Here is a 19,140-nt window from a genome sequence, read left to right as displayed (position 1 = left end):
CCCCCCCCCCTGGGCTCTGCATGTCACCAGCATAGGTCAATAGCACTCTGACTGGTGTTGCCTTAAAAAAGCCCCCCGTGCCGCTTCGGCTGACAGCAAAGGTTCCCGTCTGACCTTAGGCCGAAGACAAAGTCGTTTGCCGTCTTTGACCGCGCCAGTGACGAGTGACGCACAGACGGATCGATGTGTGAGTGTGAATATTTTATGCGGCGCGCCATTTGTCGGGCCGGTGCTGTGATTTATTTGAGGGGCAAGTGCTACGCTAACGTCCGATGCCGATGAGTTCGTGTAAGACGGCAGTGAGACTGATTTCCAGATGCAGGTGGGAATCCCTGGAGCAAAGGGTTCGGATATTTCTCTCTCTGTCTGCTGCATAAGCCTTAGCAAAAGAATAATTTCCCAGTTTTTGGCCTCGGCCAGTTGCCCAACATTTGCGCACACTATAGAGAAAATCTCTAAATACAGAAATATATAACAAGTATGAAACAGGTAGATTGTTTAAATATGTGACAAATGGTAAATGGAGCTTAAGCAAGTCCAGAAGACCCCAATATGCTTTACACCACATTCAGTCGTTCACCAATTCATGCACACATTCACACAATGATTGAGGTGAGATGCATGGTACCCACAGTCGCCCTGGGGTCCTCTGACCTTCACAAACACAAAGCATCTCTTTATATATAATGGAAAAGTGTTTTTACAACCTTAGTGTTGCAAACCAGACAGGTGTCATGGTAACAGGCATCTTTCTAAAGTTTGAAATGTTCAAGTAAGACCCAATAACAACCACATGTCTGTCTAAGTGGGTCATGCCAAAGTGGGTTCTCAAGGGCCAGCATACTGCATCTTTTAGTTCTCTCTCTGGTTTAACACACCTGGATCGAATGATGGCTCACTAGAAGGCTTATGACATGCTGAAAAGTGTGTTACTACCTCCAGGGAGAAAACTGAAACATGCAGAGGACCGACTTTGGTCTATTCCAATAATCCTTAAAGAGTTACTAAGATGTCTTTAAAGATGAAGGAGAAAAAGAAATTTGACTTTGTACATATGCTTAGTAAGATTCCAGTACAATTAGTGTCTGTACTGACAAAGAAACCCAATAGAAAAGAGTCGTCATCCCTGAGGAACATCAGAGGTAACGGAGGTAAACTGACACGAGAGCTTAGAGTTACTTCAGCTTTGCTGCTCTTTACCTTCGGCAGGGCATACTTGGGAAACCTCATCTGGACGAACTCATTGCGCCGATACGACACGTAGTGCTTGGTGCGATTACCTGTTGTGACCTATTGAGACGAAAAGAGAAAAAGACACCAAATGTAAGCATCAGTTCATAATGTTGCTATATGTTCTATACAAATATGACATTTAGTTACAGAAACGTAATATCTGATAACATAGGACCTTCTTAATTTACTTTCTTTTAAAGTTAGGCTTTAAAAGACTCGGTATTTTGTGGAGGTACTCCGTAAAGCTTACTAATAGTAAGTTCCAATAGATGGAAACTTACCACAAGATTGAAGACATTGGAAAAACTTGAAAAAGAAAAGTGATAATATGGATATAAAAACACATAAATGTAAGTTTAGGCTGAACTTTAAAGTCATTTTCTGTCTTCGGAAATAAAAAAAGAAGATAGTGAGCATCAGCCTTGTGCTTCTGGTCAAGCAGGAGTCACTATTTCTTATCATTAGTGGCTCACACATGTTGTGAGGTGAATTCAAAGAAACTGCCTCACATTGCAGAGAAAGGGATAAAGATGCGAGTGGCGCTGCCCTCCAGCTGAACCTGACTTCACCATCGCAGCTGCAGACGAAGCTTCATAAAAGCCTGAGATTGACGGCAAACTGAAGCCGAACATCGGAAATCTAACATGAGAGGTTCACCTACCACTGCACGTTTTGTACATCACCGGTCATCTGCTTTTGTTTTTTTTTTTTTTAGCTAACAGTAAATCTTTTAAAATCCTTTCTGAATCTGATGGATAATTAATTGCTTTTGAAAGCATCTACGGAAGGGGAATTTATTCCCGTTTCTTTCCGCTCTTGTCTGAGCAAATCTGAATTTTTGTCAGCTCATTTAGGAGCTGTGCTGAGAGGCATTGGCTTTGATTGAAAAGAGCAGGCGAGCAGGGGGATATGTTGAAATGCTAACGAGCGATTTGACAAAAAAAAAAAGAAGAAAAAGTGATGAAACCGACGGAGTTTTTAAAACAGAAAAGGAAGGAGGCGCTGACTGGATTTCAGAAGAGAAGCAGAACAATTAAGTGTAACTAGACTTTATTCTCAGCTTTTGACAGGATATTTCTCTTTCACTGATCTATATCTGAGCAGACGTAGCTTAATAGTATTTTCTCTTGCTGTATTTGATTTTGTACAGGAAGATAACAGTTAGCCATGACAGTAAAATTATGAAAACCTGTCCTTTGTACTGTAAAAACTGACAGCCACCTTAAGTTAAATGTACATCATTTATCTCATGAACTCCACTTTTATAAGTTTTTTTTTTTTTTTTTTTTTTTTTTTACACAGAGTCTCCACTGTTTAACTTGTAATTATAAAGTGTTCTGTTTTGAAGCTTTTCAGCATCGATTTAATTCATACCCGAAAACTGACTTTGATGACAGTTTTAAGGCAATTTTTGAACTTTCGTTTCCAGTGGAAAGGATTAGAAATATACTAGTGAGGAAAGTTTTGAAGGTTAAGTCAGTGACTTGATTTCTTTTCTTTAATCTATTCTGTAAGGTAAAACATTTTTATTAATATGTGTTTCCATAATATAAGGATAAAGTGTTAAGTCAAAGAACAAACAAAAAACCACATAATGTAGTTCAGGGCCTTTTGAAAGTTACTTCTTAAGAGTCTAACATAATGCACATAATTCATATGATGAATCATACATGCCTATGAATATTTGTGATTGGCATCTGATAATAAAAAGCTGTTCTGTGAGTTAGATTCATATTGTGTTTTTAACTAAAACAGATGTTAACTGTGATGCAACTTTTTGGGTTTTTTTTACTTAATCAAGTGAAAAAATCTGGAGGCTAATTAAGCGTCTTGGGCTCTTTTGTTGCTCTGGTTTCTCTGTTCATTAAGGCAAGTAATTGTTAATTATAGGGCAATATTGTATACAGAATCACAAAGTAAAAATGTAACACAACTTGGTTAGGCTAGAAGTATTAAAAATAATTCACCAAACAGGAAAACAACATTAGAAACCTCCAGAATTTAATTAACTCTGTGTAAAAAGAAAAATGTCCAAACTCAAACAGCATCATGAAAGGAGAAAAGAGGAAAACTAAGGAAACCACTGAGTTCTGGCTTGTTGGCCTTAATCAATGCGTCATAATTACATGATCGTTCTTGCATATAAGGAGTTTGTTTCTTCAAAGCTCTGAAGGTTAAAGCGAGAGCTGCAAAATAGATTCCATATTGACCTTGTAACCAGATATAATCAAACTCTTTTTTGTGAAAAAGATTAAATATCTTATTAAAGTTGTCCTGCTAACAGTTTACAGCAATGACTGAGGAATACCAAGTCAAAACTACACATGTTTACAAGGAAACAAGCAGCTTTCATGGTTTTTATTTATTATAGTTTCTATTTTGGATCTTCACATGTCCCAACACTGCACCTTGAGGGACCCCAAACATCAGATCTGCTAGGTCAAAAGTAAACAGATTTGCGGGAATCCTCAACTTCCTTCCAGACCGGTAAGATGGAAACATTTTAAAAAGGTTCCAGACCATCAAGTAAAGTTATTAAGATTATAACTCATAACCCTGTGGTGGGTGAGTGATACTGGGAGAACTGGGTGAATTCCTGAAGAATAACTATACATGATGTTGCTGCTCCAAGACATTCCATTCACTCTAACAAGTAATAACAAAAGCGAATGCTGCAAACACACATTTACACACATTCATCCACATACGACGCGATACACACAGAGACGGAGCACAACCCAGCAGTATATGACCAATTCATCTCATTACAAGGACTCCACTCTGCTCTACCACATGTATATCTTGCTGTTATCGCATGCAAATGGGATTCACTTATTGGGTTTGCATGCTTTAGTATACTGTACTGCATGGCAAGTCTATTACAGAAGGAAATTAATTCAGCACACAATCCCATAGCAATTTGTTTTCGATTTTATGCACACCGCAGTGCATGAAGAGTTATCTGGCCAGGAAGAGTTTATCTAGAAAAATAAACTGTCTGAAAGTTAAAGGTAAGTTTTCTCTGAAGGCAAACGCAGCTACTAATAAAATAAATGCATGTCTTGTCTGACGCGTCGTATCAGCATTTAGGAGGTGCTTTTTTAAAAAGACGTTATTTAAAACAAAGATGGCTATGTTCACAGTTTGTTAGTAAAATCAACACAGGTAATATAACTGAGAGAAAACAAAATCTAAGTGTTTTTGCTCGAGTTTCCAGTGCAAACGTCTTGGTACGCTTAAAATAAGACACCACTAGCTAATAAGTAACTTTTTAGCAAGAAGTACAGGTTTTTTTTAAGTCAACACTTCCTTACTATTGATGAAAAACTACTAGTTCCACTGGGTAAATATTTCACTTGAAAAATGGAAAAAACATGTCCTGTTATAGATGAATCCTTTAGTGATCATAATTACCTTTACAAATATGTAGTCATCTTGCACCAGCAGCGAATTGTGATCGATTCTACCCAGAAACTGGGCGGTCAGCATTTTGTCCGAGCAGTTCTGGATGAGGCAGGTAACGTAGAGGTGGCCTGCAGAGAGACACGGAGGCACAGGACGGAGACATTGGTTACCGTTTAAAAATAAAAACAACCCCGAGTCCTTTCAATGTCTATTTTGAATATTTAGCCAACCATTATTATTATCATCATCATTGGGTATTCCGTAGCGATTAAGACTTTCCGATTCGCTGTTCACAGTATTTGTGGATTCAGCAATTTGCCGATTCTTCTGTGGAACAAAAATCCAAATTATTCATGAAAACTTCCATGAATAATTGTTGTTCTTAAAAATCCGCTCTGGATTTTAATTCTTTCTTGTATTAATAAAAAAATAGCATCTTCACACGCTATTGGCTGGCATTTTCAGCGCAGCCAATTGAAAAGCGCCACTCGTTTTTCTTACAGTTGATTGACTGCTCTCCCAAGAAAGACAGGAAATGTTAGCTTATGTCCCAAGACAGTTTCCACTGAGCGCATTAATGCATATTAAGGAGTGTTTGGTGTTTTAACTATTAAAATAGGCAGTTATAAGAATTTTAAAGGGGATATTTGCAGATATTTGCTATTTAAAACATCAAAGAAACTCTAGTCGCCCCACAAGTGATGTTAAATGAGCAAAACAAAGATGAAGGTATCAAGACTTCAGCTTTCACTGTAAACCTGCCACACAAAAAGCAGAGGAGGCTGCACACAGCATGACGCAAAAATGAAAGAGTGTTAGAGTTGGAAAAGAAAAGAAATTGAGACATCTTTTTTGTCCAAACACCATAAGATCTGACAGCTTCTCCATGGAAATCTGGCCGCTGTGGCGTCCAAATGGCCGGGGGTTGGGGGGGAGCTAATCCTCACAGACAGACACAGCGAGGTTAGCACCTGTTGCAGAGCTCACCCACTGCTGAATTTCAATCCGGCAGCTGCATCAGCAATATCAACACATTATCCTACTCAGAGGCTGGGACAAGCTGGTAGCAGAGGAAAAAAAATGATAACACACACACACACACACACACACAAAAAACAGCATACTATCACATTCTAAGTCTTCATGCACCCACACAGGTGTGAGGTTTGGAGTTCACATGTATAATGTAACATTTCAATGGGATGGATGAGTCTGGACTTGCGACCTCTGCAGTGGGAGGAAGCTTTTTACACACTCAGCCACTGATATGAGTCTTTTTTATATCAAAGTTACAAACATTCTTGTAACTTTATTTTGTCAGTTTTAAATTGTTGGTCTCAAATTTAATTTCTGTACATGTGTAAGCCAAATAATTGAATTTCCTTTGAGGTTGATGAACTTTTCTTTGAACTGCCTCCAGGTGTTCATGAGTCATATGTGTGTTTTCATACATGACTCCGATATTGCGGAACCATAGATTTTGTGCCAAACAGACTTTGTGTAGCTCCCCCTGCTGTCCACATTGAAACATAACACTACGAAAGAAAAATGAGATGTTTAAAATGGCTTTCCAGAGTGGATTTTTAAGAAGTACGGAACCCTCCAGGGGACATGGGGATTTTTTTTTTTTTTTTGCGTTCCCTCGCAAAAGGTTTTGCGTTCCCTTGCAAAACTTTTGCGTCCCCTCGCAAAAGGTTTTGTGTTCGCTCCCAATGATCTACTGATCAGTTCATGCGGCATAATTGAATACTGTAAGCCATTTTTACGGTGGCAGCTGTACTTTCTGCTTTAATACAAGCTTATAAGGTTTTTCCATGGACTATTGAGTTGTTATCGCGGGCTAATAAGTCATCTGATTGTGTCTCTGTTGTTCGTCTGAATGGTTTAAAGGGCTGCTTTTAGTGCCGTTCCATCTGAGCCTTAACAGACATAAACATGCAGTAAATGAATCGATTTTCAATCAGGTTTTTTTTGCATCAAAGCGTTAATTATAATAATCACGTTTTATTATTATAAAACACAGCAAACTAATGGTGGTAGAGGGGCGCACTGGGTTAACTCTGGGAATCTCCTCAGTCCATGTATCAATCAACTCCAAACCTCTTCTTTGTTCTGTCACAATTATCGAGTTATTACATTTTTATTATCATGCTCCAAACTTTGTGAGGACTGACCACCCCACTCACCCGCTTCCTCAAACACACAGAGCCAGCAGCCAGTAACCTTCCCATTCATACTTCATGACAGTCACGCCCACATCGACACACCCACCACCAGGTGTCAAAGCCGCTGCTTCTGTCATATCAATAATTATTTAATTCATATGGCTCCTATAGAGCCTCAGTGAAAACGAGTTTATTATTATTAACTCTTTGGTGCAAAAAACTGATAGAAAATCGATTTATTTACTGCATGTTTATGTCTGTTAAGGCTCAGATGGAACGGCACTGAAAGCAGCCCTTTAAACCATTCAGACTACGAACACAACAGAGACACAATCAGATGACTGATTACCCCGCGATAACTCAATAGTCCATGGGAAAACCGCACATAAGCTTGTATTAAAGCAGAAATTACGGCGGCCACCTTAAGAAAGGCTCGGTATTCAATTATGTTGCATGAACTGATGAATAGATTATTGCGAGGGAACGCAAAACCTTTTGCGAGGGGACGCAAAAGCATTGCGAGGGAACGCAAAAGAAAAAAAAAATCCCCATGTCCCCTGGAGGGCTCTGTAAAGAACAACCTTTCCTGGAGTAATTTTTGTAAACAATCTCCAGAGATTGTGAAAAAAAATTATTACATAGGTGGTTTTTGTAGTTGTGTAAATTTGAAAAAAATCATACATTTACTTTTGAATAATATTGCTATGAATTATCACATCTCTTACTTGAGAAAGTAAAAGTTAAACATATATTAACCAAAAATCCATCAGAGACAAACAAATGTTATTTTCTATCTGCTGAGCCAGCAGCACATACTGTTGGCTGCAGGGGGACAAACGGTAGATTATAGACCAGTTAGCTTGGTTTTACTCTATTTTGGAGATGATCTATCTCAAATGTCACATTATTTTTTTAATAAATTTTTTTTTACTGTTATTATATTACTGTGCATAAAATATTATTAATTCATCAAAATGTGCTGAATATTAATTATCTTTCTTTGGGAAATTCTTCTCAACCACACTCGTATTGGTTTTCAAAGAAGATTTTGCCACTCACAAAATGGTGAATATCTCACTTGTACAGGACATGAAAGCCAAGGTAGCATCTACTCTTCTATGGTCTATGGTTACACTGCTACTTGACCTATAAGCTGAATAAGTTAATAACACGCTAAACAGTGTCAAAGAAAACACAAACTGCATTTATTTTTGGAAGAATTTTTAGCCGCGAAATGGCTAGCTAGCCTAGCACTGATGTAGCAATTCAGAATCTCGTTTGATGGTAGTACTTAATGTCAGCATTATCTCCACCTGCTGGTGGATTGTAGGTAATACAATGTCTTTCTTGATACGGTTTCAAACGTATCCTTTTTTCTGGAAGGTTCTCTTTGGTTCTCCGACCTCCTCCATTAAGGGAAAGTACTTTAACGGTGACATCTTATATTGTGTGGCAGCATTGTTTCTCAGAGGAATAAAAGCAGAGGAAAGGACAATCAGAGTAATGACTTTAGCTCTGGGGTGGAAAAAAAAAAGTCTACATTGCATCACCTAGTCAGCCCTCTTTATTGGCACTGTACCCTGCCCTCCCCCACCGGCGCCCCCCTGAGACACTGGAGAGGTGTCCGCTGTAACAAATGGAGTGGCTAATTTATTGAAAAGCCCAGACATTTAATCAAAGCAGCATATGGCAAGGAACTCATTAAAAAACTATTACGGCGGGCTAAGTGTTCAATTCCGGCTAGTGGCTCGTGCACTTCCTCATGCCTTTTTGCCGTCCTTTCACATCTGCAAGCGCGCTCATGTTCGGTAATGAGCGAGCATACTTGTTCTTCCCCAAAGCAACTGAGATATTATCCCAGGGAAAATTGTAAGAGGACAAGTAAACAAGATTTAGATGTATTTTTTTGTCTAATAAACTGGTTGTTTGAATATCTAGACTTGTGGGAAATATGTTCGTGTAGGTATCTCTGAGTCGGTCGGTGTTTCTAGGCCTGTATGTATCTACACATGCTTCCCTGTACATCAGTCTCCCTAATGACACACACACACACACACACACACACACACACACACACGGTTATTCTCCATGTAATCCCCTGTTGCACACATGGCTCATCCATCAATCGATTGGCGCCGATCTTTTCTGGAGTCCCGTACCCTCTCGCCGGCCGGACACCCAGAGAAACGAAAGGCCGCCTTTCCTCGTCTCGCAGAGATCCCCTCGACTCTGCGTCCTTCGCTGTCGCTCGCCGTTTAACCTTAGCGGCGCCGCGTGTGACGAGGGGTGGACTGAACAGAATGGTTTTGCACGCCTGGTCGCCCCGGCCCCGCTTTGACTCGGCATCTTTCTGGGCACCGAATGAAGGGGATCGAAAAAGAGAGAGGCAGGAGGAGCATGTGGCGCTGCCCGTAGTCCCAGGAAGCGCTCCCATGCCTGGGCACCCGGCCCGCACAGATGTCCCCTTCCTCTTCACACTCGCCGAAGGCAGGCGGTCCCTGTTCAGGCCGACAGATTTCACAGCACTCTCCTCAAGAGGTTCGGCTTTTGGGAGGTGTTTGTGTTTTTTGTTTTTTTTTCCCCTACAGGGCAGTTTAATGAAGAAACAGTAAATGGTATTCATTTAAAAACAGGTTTTTCATGCCCTTTCACTGTCATTCACAATGAATCTGCCTGTTTCAGGTTCATTTATAGTTTGAGGGTTATTTAAATAATAGATAAACATAAGTGGACATTTACAATCTCACATGCATGCTTCCATGTTTGCCCTCACAGAGGAGATCACAAATCTATCACTGAGCCGATGTGATTATCTGGTCATTTTATGGATGCAGAACATAGAATTACAAAATTAAGCCCTTTTATCAAGCCTGATCCATCAGCCATCATAAATGATCCAACATGTCTCACGCTTGTCACAAGCAGTGATGTTTTTCTGTCTTCCAATCAACGGACAGCGTTGTGTGATGCCAGAAGCTCCACTATAACCCTAAACATTTCCTAATATCCTAAACCATTTCCCTGTGAAGCTACAACTGAAGGATTTGTGAGGTATGGTCTGGTTGCATAACCCACTTTTACAATTAAACACAGAAAATGGCGTTTTGGAACATATCAACCTGTGTTGTACCACTAAGTGAAAATGACGCGTTGGTTTCTTTGACGTTGACACACTAATAAATAAAAGAATCATCACAGTACCTCCACTTGAATCTTGCATTTCCATGTGCACCAGATCAGGATCCAAATCCACACCAGATACAGACCTAAAAACGCACAGAGGAATTCTATTATTATGGAATGTTTCTGATTGTTTGGTTTGATATTAGTTCTTCATTCAAATACTTTATGTATGCACAGTAGTGCATCAGAGATTTATCAAAGTCAGATATTTTCCAGAAGGGTGACGTAATACCAGGTCACACCAATTTCACTCTTTGGTGTGAAAGTTGTTATTGATAGAAGTTAACAAAATGAATGATTTCGGTATAGCGATAGTTTAGCAGATAGTGTTTAACTGGCTTTTAGAAATATAGCTATACTTTCTACACATCAGTTGTTCATTTAGGATGATACAACAAAGAACAAACTTTTGCTCATTGGTTTTATTTTGTTTTGTTTTTTGCCTGATTGTTTCAGGCATAAAAAGGAGCCATCTGCTACAAAACATCAACTTGTTCTTACCTTGGGGACTTTTTGATGAACCGCTAAAGAAGCAAATCTTAGCTGATTCAGCTAACATTAGTTGAAGGTATAGCAGCAACGTAGCGTTGTTTTATACCTTTAGGTTTTCAACATCTGTCTGTTATAATAGATTTGGAAATGTTGGCAATGTTTTGGAAATCAGCGAGTTAAATAACGTAGTGAAAACATATCGCTGTTTAGAGCTAGTAATGCTAACCACGCAAATAGCTTATCTATAACATAAGACACTAAAGACAGGTTTGTTTTTGTAATTGTCTTAAAACAGTTAAAACTTGTTCTATTGAGGGTTCTTATAAGGAATTCTTAATGACCCTGGCTAGCTTTATATCTAGCCAGCTAGCTAGCTAGCTAAGAGAAGCTGATTCAAATGTAGCTAGGTAGATAGCTAGATAAGACTCTATCGGTTCCTGGAGAGAGGGGGGGGGAGGATTATTTGTCCCAGCATAGTACAAAAACAATAATAAAAATAAAAAGAATAAAAACACTCAACAATAAACAACAATGAGCACGAAAATTTTTTTTTAAATGTATTATCTCAGTAGAAAATATGGAATAAAAAGAATAATGTCATCCCAGAAAAATATATTAGAAATAAATAAACTGAGGACATCAAAGCATGCTGGTGAACTGCCTTCAATCCCCCAAGGTGCCCGAGTAAATAAATAAAGCTTTAGTTTAAGGGAAAGTGCAAAAAAGGAAGCTTCCATTTCATTCTGAACTACGCAGTTAAATACAGTTTCAGTCTCATCCTTTGCGCCCTTTGGTGATGTGTAAAATTTACAGCACGTTTGATTAGAACTCTGTAGTTTAATGGACAGTTAAAACATTATTACTTTTCTTATATAGACAATTAAAGAGCAATTAGTACCATATAAGGGTGGATGGAAGGAAGAAAAACATCAGACTGCTAAAAGGAGTTCCATTTCTTTTTATATAAATCAAATGGGTTTCATGAATAAAATGTATTTGATCTAATATGCCATTGTCTTAATCATGGCTCATTTTAATGCTGTGAAATAACATTTAAACATTAAATACAATCATTTTACGTTGAAACTGGGTATTTTTCAGATCAGCTGTAACTAAAGAGAACAACGCATCAGCTCACCAAAACACTCTCCAGTTTCCTGTCAATAATTTTTTTTTTTTTTTTTTAAAAGAGCTTTTTCTTAAGCGGAAAATAAAACAGGCTTGTGTATTTTGTCAACATAATTTTCAGAAAGATTAAAAACCTTCTGGAACAGTTGCAACCTTGGCAATCGGAGACCTCATTTTCTGCTGCTTTCTTGTCATTTTATCTTCAAAAGCAATGACAAATTAATTAAATGCTTCTGAAATGATTTTTTAAAACTATATATCTTTTAAAAGTGCTAACTGTCCATTACATTTTAGATACAACTACAGTTCTTTTATTTTTAACTTTAGAACCAGACAAATTCTCAGTTAATGGTCAATAAGTGTAACGGCAAATAATCTACACCAGGGTTCCTCCGTTATTGTAAAATTACAAATTATTTATGTAAGGGCCTGATACTTGGTCTTAAATTTATGTATTTTTACTGTATACATTTTTTATTAGGAGAATAAGGCATTACTGACCAGAAGATTCTGTCCTTGGTCACCCTCTCTTGGAGTAAAGTCCACTTGCGGCCCAGATCGGTTGAAGCGAAGAGCTGGAGTGAGACAGAAAAACCCAACACTTAGTGCGTTTAGCTTTAATCATGGCCATAACCTGTAGCTTATTACCAGCTGGATCGCTCACAATGGAGGTTAAATTGATAGGATGGAATATGAAAAAAAAAATAAAAAATCATCACCCAATCAAGCTACAGAATTTCATGGTTCACCAAGTCAAGATTGAGCTCAATTAATTATTAATCATAACAGGTGAGGACTGTAAAGTGCATGTGTGGTGGGCATGCGTGTGCGTGCGTGTTTGAAACTTCTTGAACTATGCCCAGGACAGTGTGTTGGTAGTAATATGCAGGTTGGTTGAACCATTGATCGTGGTTATAATGAAATTCCATCGATTTTCATACTGTCCTTGATATCTAAAAAAATATAATTAAAGTCAGAAAAGGATTTGAGCACAGACCTCTCTCTATCGTGCGACTTTCACAAAGATTTACTACCATTTCATTAAACCTCACCTTTTTTCTCTACCCTCGTTTCTCATAATCACCTGAACGTGTGATTTATCCTTAGTGAAATATGTCGTCACTAAAGGCCCTTCAAGTTAAATATTTAAAGCTCTGAGCATAAAGAAGCCTGGACTCTTTTTTGTGCCATATTTAGACTTTATTTATCTGAAAACATTGTGGAAACAAAGAAACAGGCTGCTTTCGATGGGAAAAAGCTGCTTCACAGTCTAGGTGGCTGAAGTCTAGACCGAAGCGGTTTGTGTGATGAACCTTGTTCAGGACGTTTCCAGATGTTTCTGAGGCGAAGTCAGAAATTTACCAAGTCTCAACTCCAGTTGGCAAGACTCGGTACACAAGAACTGAGCTTAATGAGTAAACTGCATATTTACATGTTATTTTGTGTCTGACTGCAGGTCAGGCGCTACGGGTAGTGACCAAAAGGACTAAATCCTTTCCTCTTAAGAGTTTAATCTTAACTCAAGAATCCATGTTAGAAAGCGTCAGAGTGGAATCTGCCTCTGCCAAATAAAGCCAGTAAACCCAAGTGGTTGAAGGAACTGGTAAAGATGTCTTTGATAACTCTGAAGAAAAGGTCGGAGAGTCTTGCTAGTGAGTTGGAGGAACGGTGCTGTAAGACGGGACTCAATTCTAGTAAGCAGAAAGAGCCTGAAAGAATTTCTTTTTGCACCGAGACATTTATTTAGCTGTGGCTCTTGAGATTCCACTTGCACCACTTTTAAGTTGTGGTTTTCAGTTTCTGTGGAGTGTAGCTTTTAACTACCAATAAACTTTGCTGGACGATAAATTCTCCCAAAAGTTACTGCGATAAACGATATTAATGTAGTTTTGAGACCGTCTCCAAGTAACATATTGTGGATGGCGTCGTAACGCAAGTGGAACCTCTCAAAGATCCATGAACTTTAATTTCTAATGAACATTTCACATTGGAACTGGAAGACATTTTAAATACCCCAAATAAATAAATAAATCAACAAATAAAATGGACACTGAAGTCTCTGTAAACAGAACTGTCCTTCAAAATGAGGGCTAGTTGAGACCAATACACCAGACTGAAGACTGTGGTCATCCAGACTTAAGTACAAAGGCCTAAAATGATTGTAACAAAAGGTTATTTTTTCTTTGCATACCTTTAAGTAAGTCAAATCTACATCGTACGAAAATTGTACTCACTATAAGTATGATGATGATGATTGGCGATCTGAATCAGATTTATACGTCAAGTATTTACACGTCAAACAAGAATTTTAACTCTGACTTCACTTTAACGTCAATGAAGACACAACGATAATTTATTCCTTATGAACTTATAACAACTGAATGTGATAAACTATAAATGTCAGCCTCTGATATCACAAGGCACAACCAGCATGACTCAAGGTCTCAATTATAGACGAGCGCAGAGCCTTTCACACAGACGGGTCTCTACTTGTGCGGCGCGGTCGTTGAGCGACTGCAATGCCTCCCGGCTACAAAGAGTATGGAACTAAAACAGCATCTCAAGACGTTTTCAGAGCCATGTAGCCACATTATTATCTAGCTGTGGATGTGTTTGTGTGTGTGTGTGTGCGTGTACATTCATTAGGCAGCACCTGAGGATCCCTCCCTGCCCTACATCTGTCACTGTTAAATAGCCGGTTTTAAGGCTTGCACTGTAACTGACAATTTCCCTCTAATGAGAACGCAAGACTTTGAAGTTGCATGAGAACACAACGTATTGTCTTGCATTCGGAGACGCCCTCTACGCCTGAGTTACTTCCACGATAATTGTCAACTCAATATGTGCTGCTCACTTTCAGTTCGTCTCCCAAGAAAGCAGTTTATATAATCAGGCCAAATGTTAGAAAATTAACAGCGCGCCAGTCTGTCCGCTGCTCATATTTTCTTGTTCTAGCAGCATTCCCACCACGCTGTGAACAAGAACAGCCATGTCGCAAACGCTCAGCTGCCAAGTCCATGACAGAGATACCAATAAGACGGATTTTCGAATTGGGGACAGACTTGGTGTGCTTGAAACACTAAATCTCAGAGTCCCTCGTCCCTCACCCGTCCGTCCTTGCAGTATGCCAGCAGCTTGTCTTCCTCCTTTGGATGGAAGATGACGGTCTCTGGTGTGAAGACGACTGCCTGCCGTTGGAATGAGGAGCCCTCGTCTGTGCTGATGAAGAGCATCTGGTCTCGTTCGTTGATGGACGAGCCCACCAGGACCACCTGAAAGACCGAAGGCAAAGAGAGGTCAGAGGTCAAACGCCTGGAAGGGAAATGTTCTACTGTGGTGTTGTTCAGAGTAGGGGCCACCAGAGGGCGCTGTGGGATGGTCTCAGAAAGTTGGGAAAAAATTGCAAAAAAGAAACAAATCTTAGAATTTTTAACTTTTTTTTTTTTTTGCATAATTTATTTAGTTTGTTGTTCAATCTTTGTGATATAAAATAATTGATTGAAATGTCTTTTTGTTTCTTTTCCTAGACATAAACTAACAAATCGAAAGTGTGTTCAAAAAACAAACCAGCTGTCACCTACAGCCTTTCTAGGAAAAAAGTCAGTTTTGGAAGTTAGAAGGCTGCGACAAGGACTGTAAAGAAAAACTGTATTATCTGGTAATAAATTCACAATATATTATCTGATAATTATATTTTCCACCACAGAACTCACGGCCGTCAGTATGAGGTAGCGTTTATGCTAAATGAATGTAGCAATTATTGAACAATGACTATAAAACATTCTAAAAGTTGATATTCTGTAGCAGAGTTATGCATATTATCTCTCACACAAATGAATTTTGCAACTTCACGTTTACATTTACTCAGCCATTTTATAAATCTCAAAAACATTTTTTTTTTTTTTAAATCAGCTTCAGAGGCGGACGACCTTGCATTGATTATCTATTTAGAGTTTTATAGCTCACAAAGTGAAAGCACTAAACACGGGCCAGACCAGGACCTGCCAAACCACCAATCACAGTTATGAGCCATTTAAAGCTACCAATAGCAGAAATCAATAACAATTAATGAGCCAGGACCATTCATGCGCCACATAAGAGCAGCAGGACGCTGACCAACGAGGGTTTGTTGGTGTAAATTATGATCCAGACTTTCCATCCGCAACACCAGAGTATATTTAATTCAATGTGTGTTTGCTGTTGGTGTCAGATGAAATAATGCAAAGCAGTGAAGGAAGTATGTGAACATAAAACAATTCGAAAGGTTTTTAATCAGGGAATATGATTGTTGTACGTGGATGGAACTCAATATGCCTTTACACTACAAGTCTCATTAACCCAGCAGCAATGTGCAAAGGAGGCGTCCAATCGCAAGACTTCTAAACTTCGAACTGAACCACAGCTGCCTGACTGCAAATAAGTAAGAACCGTGGACAGATTTAAGGGATAGGAACCTGAGAAGGGAAAGGTTATGTCATCTGGTTGTTGTTTTGTCACATTTTTTATTAAATATCTTTAAGGCTACAAGTGTGAAAATGTAACATCTACTAGCAATGGCATGTACAATTAAAACCGGAAGTTTATATTCACCAAACTAAAAAAGACACAAACCTTATTATCTCACCGCCTGAAGTTGTATCAGACCAAGCTCAGTTAGAATTAGCTAAATCATGACTTTGGAAACGTCTGAGTAAGTTGGAGGCAGACCTGTGTATGTACTTGAAGACCAAACATGGAACACTCTGCTTTCTTGTTTGACCAAATGGGAAAGTCTGTAGAAATCAGCCAAGATATCAGGAAGAGAATTGTGCAGCTGCACAAGTCTGAATCACCCATGACAACTATTCACCGACACTTGAAGGCACCACATTCTCTTCAAACAATTATACGCAAGTTTACACATGATGCGATGTCCAACCCTCATACCGCACAGGAAGGAGACAAGTTCAGTGTCTTAAATGGGCAAGTAGACACCAAGGTCTTTCACAAGCCAAAGTCCTTGTGAAGACGCTGGTGAAACTGGTGAGACAGTATCATTATCCACAGAGAAACGCATTTTGTACCGACATGAGTTAAAAGGCCATTCGGCAAGGAACAAGCCTCTACCCCAAAAGAATGAACAAAACACCAAATTGCGGTTCCCAAACACAGACTCATTTTCAGAGACAAACAGTTCTACTTTAGTCTGATGAAACCAAAGTGGAACTGTTTGGGCGTGATGATCATTGTTACATTTGGAGAAAAACAGGGATGCTTGTAAGCCTTGGAAAACAGTGACGTACGGGGGAGGCAGCGCCACTAGGAACTGGTGCACTACATAAAACAGATGGCATCATGAGGAAAGAACACTATGGAAAGGCTAAAGACATCAACCAGGAAGATGGCACTTCGACACAGATTGGTGTCCCAAATGAACAATTACTATACATCCGAAGAGGTTACGAAGTGGTTTAAGGACAAGGTCAATGTGGCAAATCCCAAAGTCCTGATCTTAGTTCTAGAGAGATCAGAGCAGCTCAGAACTGAACTTAAGAGTTCAGACAGAACTCTGACTTAGTTCTGTAAAGAGGAATAGACCAGAACTTCAGCCAACTACTGTGAGAAGAATGAGGAAGGAAACATAAAACATTTAATAAACAGTCAAAGACAATCCTACCAAATACTGAGGGTATGTATGCAAATTTATAATTTTGAAGATATTAAGTCAACTGCAACATTTAATTGTTATTTTTTTGTGAATTATTGCCTAAAGTTGAGTATTTTAATTAATGAAACTGTTCAAATCAATTATTAAGAGGGTCTTTGGAATTGAAAACACAGGCAACCTTTTTTTTTTACTACTGGAATCTCAAACTTGGGATCATTGTTAAAAATGGGAGCTTTGTTCAGAAAACAAAAAGAACTAAGATGGGTCTCCAAGAATCCTTTAATGTTATTTTCTTCCTAATAACATTCATTAATAAGCAAAGTAACTAAAGGCAGCCTTGTACTGCAATGTTTAAACATAAAAAAGCACTTTGCCAAATATGAATTTGCAGTTTGCCCAGCATTTCCATCTCTTTTAATCATAAAGCAGACAGATTCATCAAAACTAATGTTGTTTGTGTTTATTTAATACTTTTAAAATGTTTTCCCCCCTTATTATTATTCTTCTTCTTTTCTGCTCTCCGTTAAAAGGCTCAACATCAAATAAGCTTCACACTTGCAATGCACTTAACTGTAAAGCTGCAGCCATGTACTGGTTCTATATTATATTAGAGAAATTAAATAAATGTATACGCCTAGAGACACACACGCAGCGACTAAGAGGGCACAAATTCTTTTTGGTATTCTCATCATGACTGCAATTAGGCAGCGTGTGAAGAACGCCTCACATCTTTCTGGCTGGAATGCTTAAGTGCTCTGTGTCCGTGTGTGGGTGCGTGTGGGTGTGTTTGTTTTTAATACCTTGTGGGGACCATTTTCCTGACACATACTACATTGTGGGGACCCACTGCTCCTTGTGGGGTCCAAAGCCTGGAACCCACAAGGGGAAACCCTGTTTTTGGGTCAGGGGTTAAGATTTAGGACTGAGGTATGAATTGCTCCATAATTACTTGCTTGGCTGTTGGTAACTTTCAGCTGAATAAAGTTCGAACTCTGCGTTGAAGTTTTGGTTATTTACTCTTAAGAATTTTTCAAGTAATTAGATGTTCGTATTCATGCTCTTATTTTGAAGTGGGTGAAGACTCTTTACACTGAAGTTTTATTTCCTCTTCTCCCGTTCTCGCTCTCTTTCCCCAATAGCTTTATTTTAAACAAAAGATATAGAACAACAAAGTACAACACAGATGGTAAAGATATAAACATAAATTCTATACTTAATTTACATGTTGTATAATTTCCTTAAGTTAGATTTAAACTGGTGCTTGAAGGTTGTAGCCTTTCAAGGGCAGATATAATTTGAATTGAGTTAGCGTTTTAGCGTTAACCACGGCTAATTATTGTGTCAGTGTAGCACATTAACCTTAGCAGAACGGGTTATAATTAATGCTTCAGGGTCAGAATTTAGTTGTGTTGCTAAACTCTTATGATAATTACTGTAAAAGAAAATGCATGTGACTAAATCTCACTCGACCTCACATGGATTCCATTTGACCACAAAGTCGGAATCTGCTAAAAATCAAAATCTTAAAGTAGACTTTACTTATCTTTAAACCGTAAAACTTATTCTGACCTTCATTTTTCCTCCACTCTTACTTAAACATCAAGATGACTCATGCAAATTTTGGAGAAAGTTGAAACTGTTTATTGAAGGTTTGCACTTTATTAGATAAGTCACACACATAGCATGCATAAAACGACAAAAAAACAACAACAAACAAAAAAACGCTGCTGTCAGCTTTTGTTGCTAATTTTTGTTGGTCTGGACCTTGAGCAAAAGTCTTTAACAAGTCCCACAGGTTTTCCAACCTGCAACTGTAGCAGATTAAATTTGGTGTGAGGTAATTTCCAGGTTTAACATGCATGAACTAATGAAATATATACATATATA

General features: G+C 38.7%; 1 protein-coding gene across 2 annotated transcripts in view; it reads right to left on the bottom strand.

Annotated features, from left to right (window-relative positions):
* sorcs2 (sortilin-related VPS10 domain containing receptor 2) overlaps window positions 1-19,140 on the bottom strand; it is a 301,656-nt gene that overhangs the window by 35,177 nt on the left and 247,339 nt on the right. For both annotated transcript variants that reach the window (XM_017310548.1, XM_008435096.2), the window contains exons 4-8: window positions 14,714-14,878; window positions 12,108-12,181; window positions 10,005-10,069; window positions 4,648-4,766; window positions 1,201-1,290 (exon numbers count right to left, since the gene is read on the bottom strand). In XM_017310548.1, the coding sequence (XP_017166037.1) occupies window positions 1,201-1,290; window positions 4,648-4,766; window positions 10,005-10,069; window positions 12,108-12,181; window positions 14,714-14,878 (513 nt within the window). The remainder of the gene's footprint in view (window positions 1-1,200; window positions 1,291-4,647; window positions 4,767-10,004; window positions 10,070-12,107; window positions 12,182-14,713; window positions 14,879-19,140) is intronic.

The sequence above is a fragment of the Poecilia reticulata genome, linkage group LG18 (assembly GCF_000633615.1).
Source record: "Poecilia reticulata strain Guanapo linkage group LG18, Guppy_female_1.0+MT, whole genome shotgun sequence".
NCBI lineage: Eukaryota > Metazoa > Chordata > Actinopteri > Cyprinodontiformes > Poeciliidae > Poecilia > Poecilia reticulata.
The sequence above is the reverse complement of the archived record's forward strand: the minus strand, read 5'-3'. Positions and strand labels throughout refer to the sequence as shown.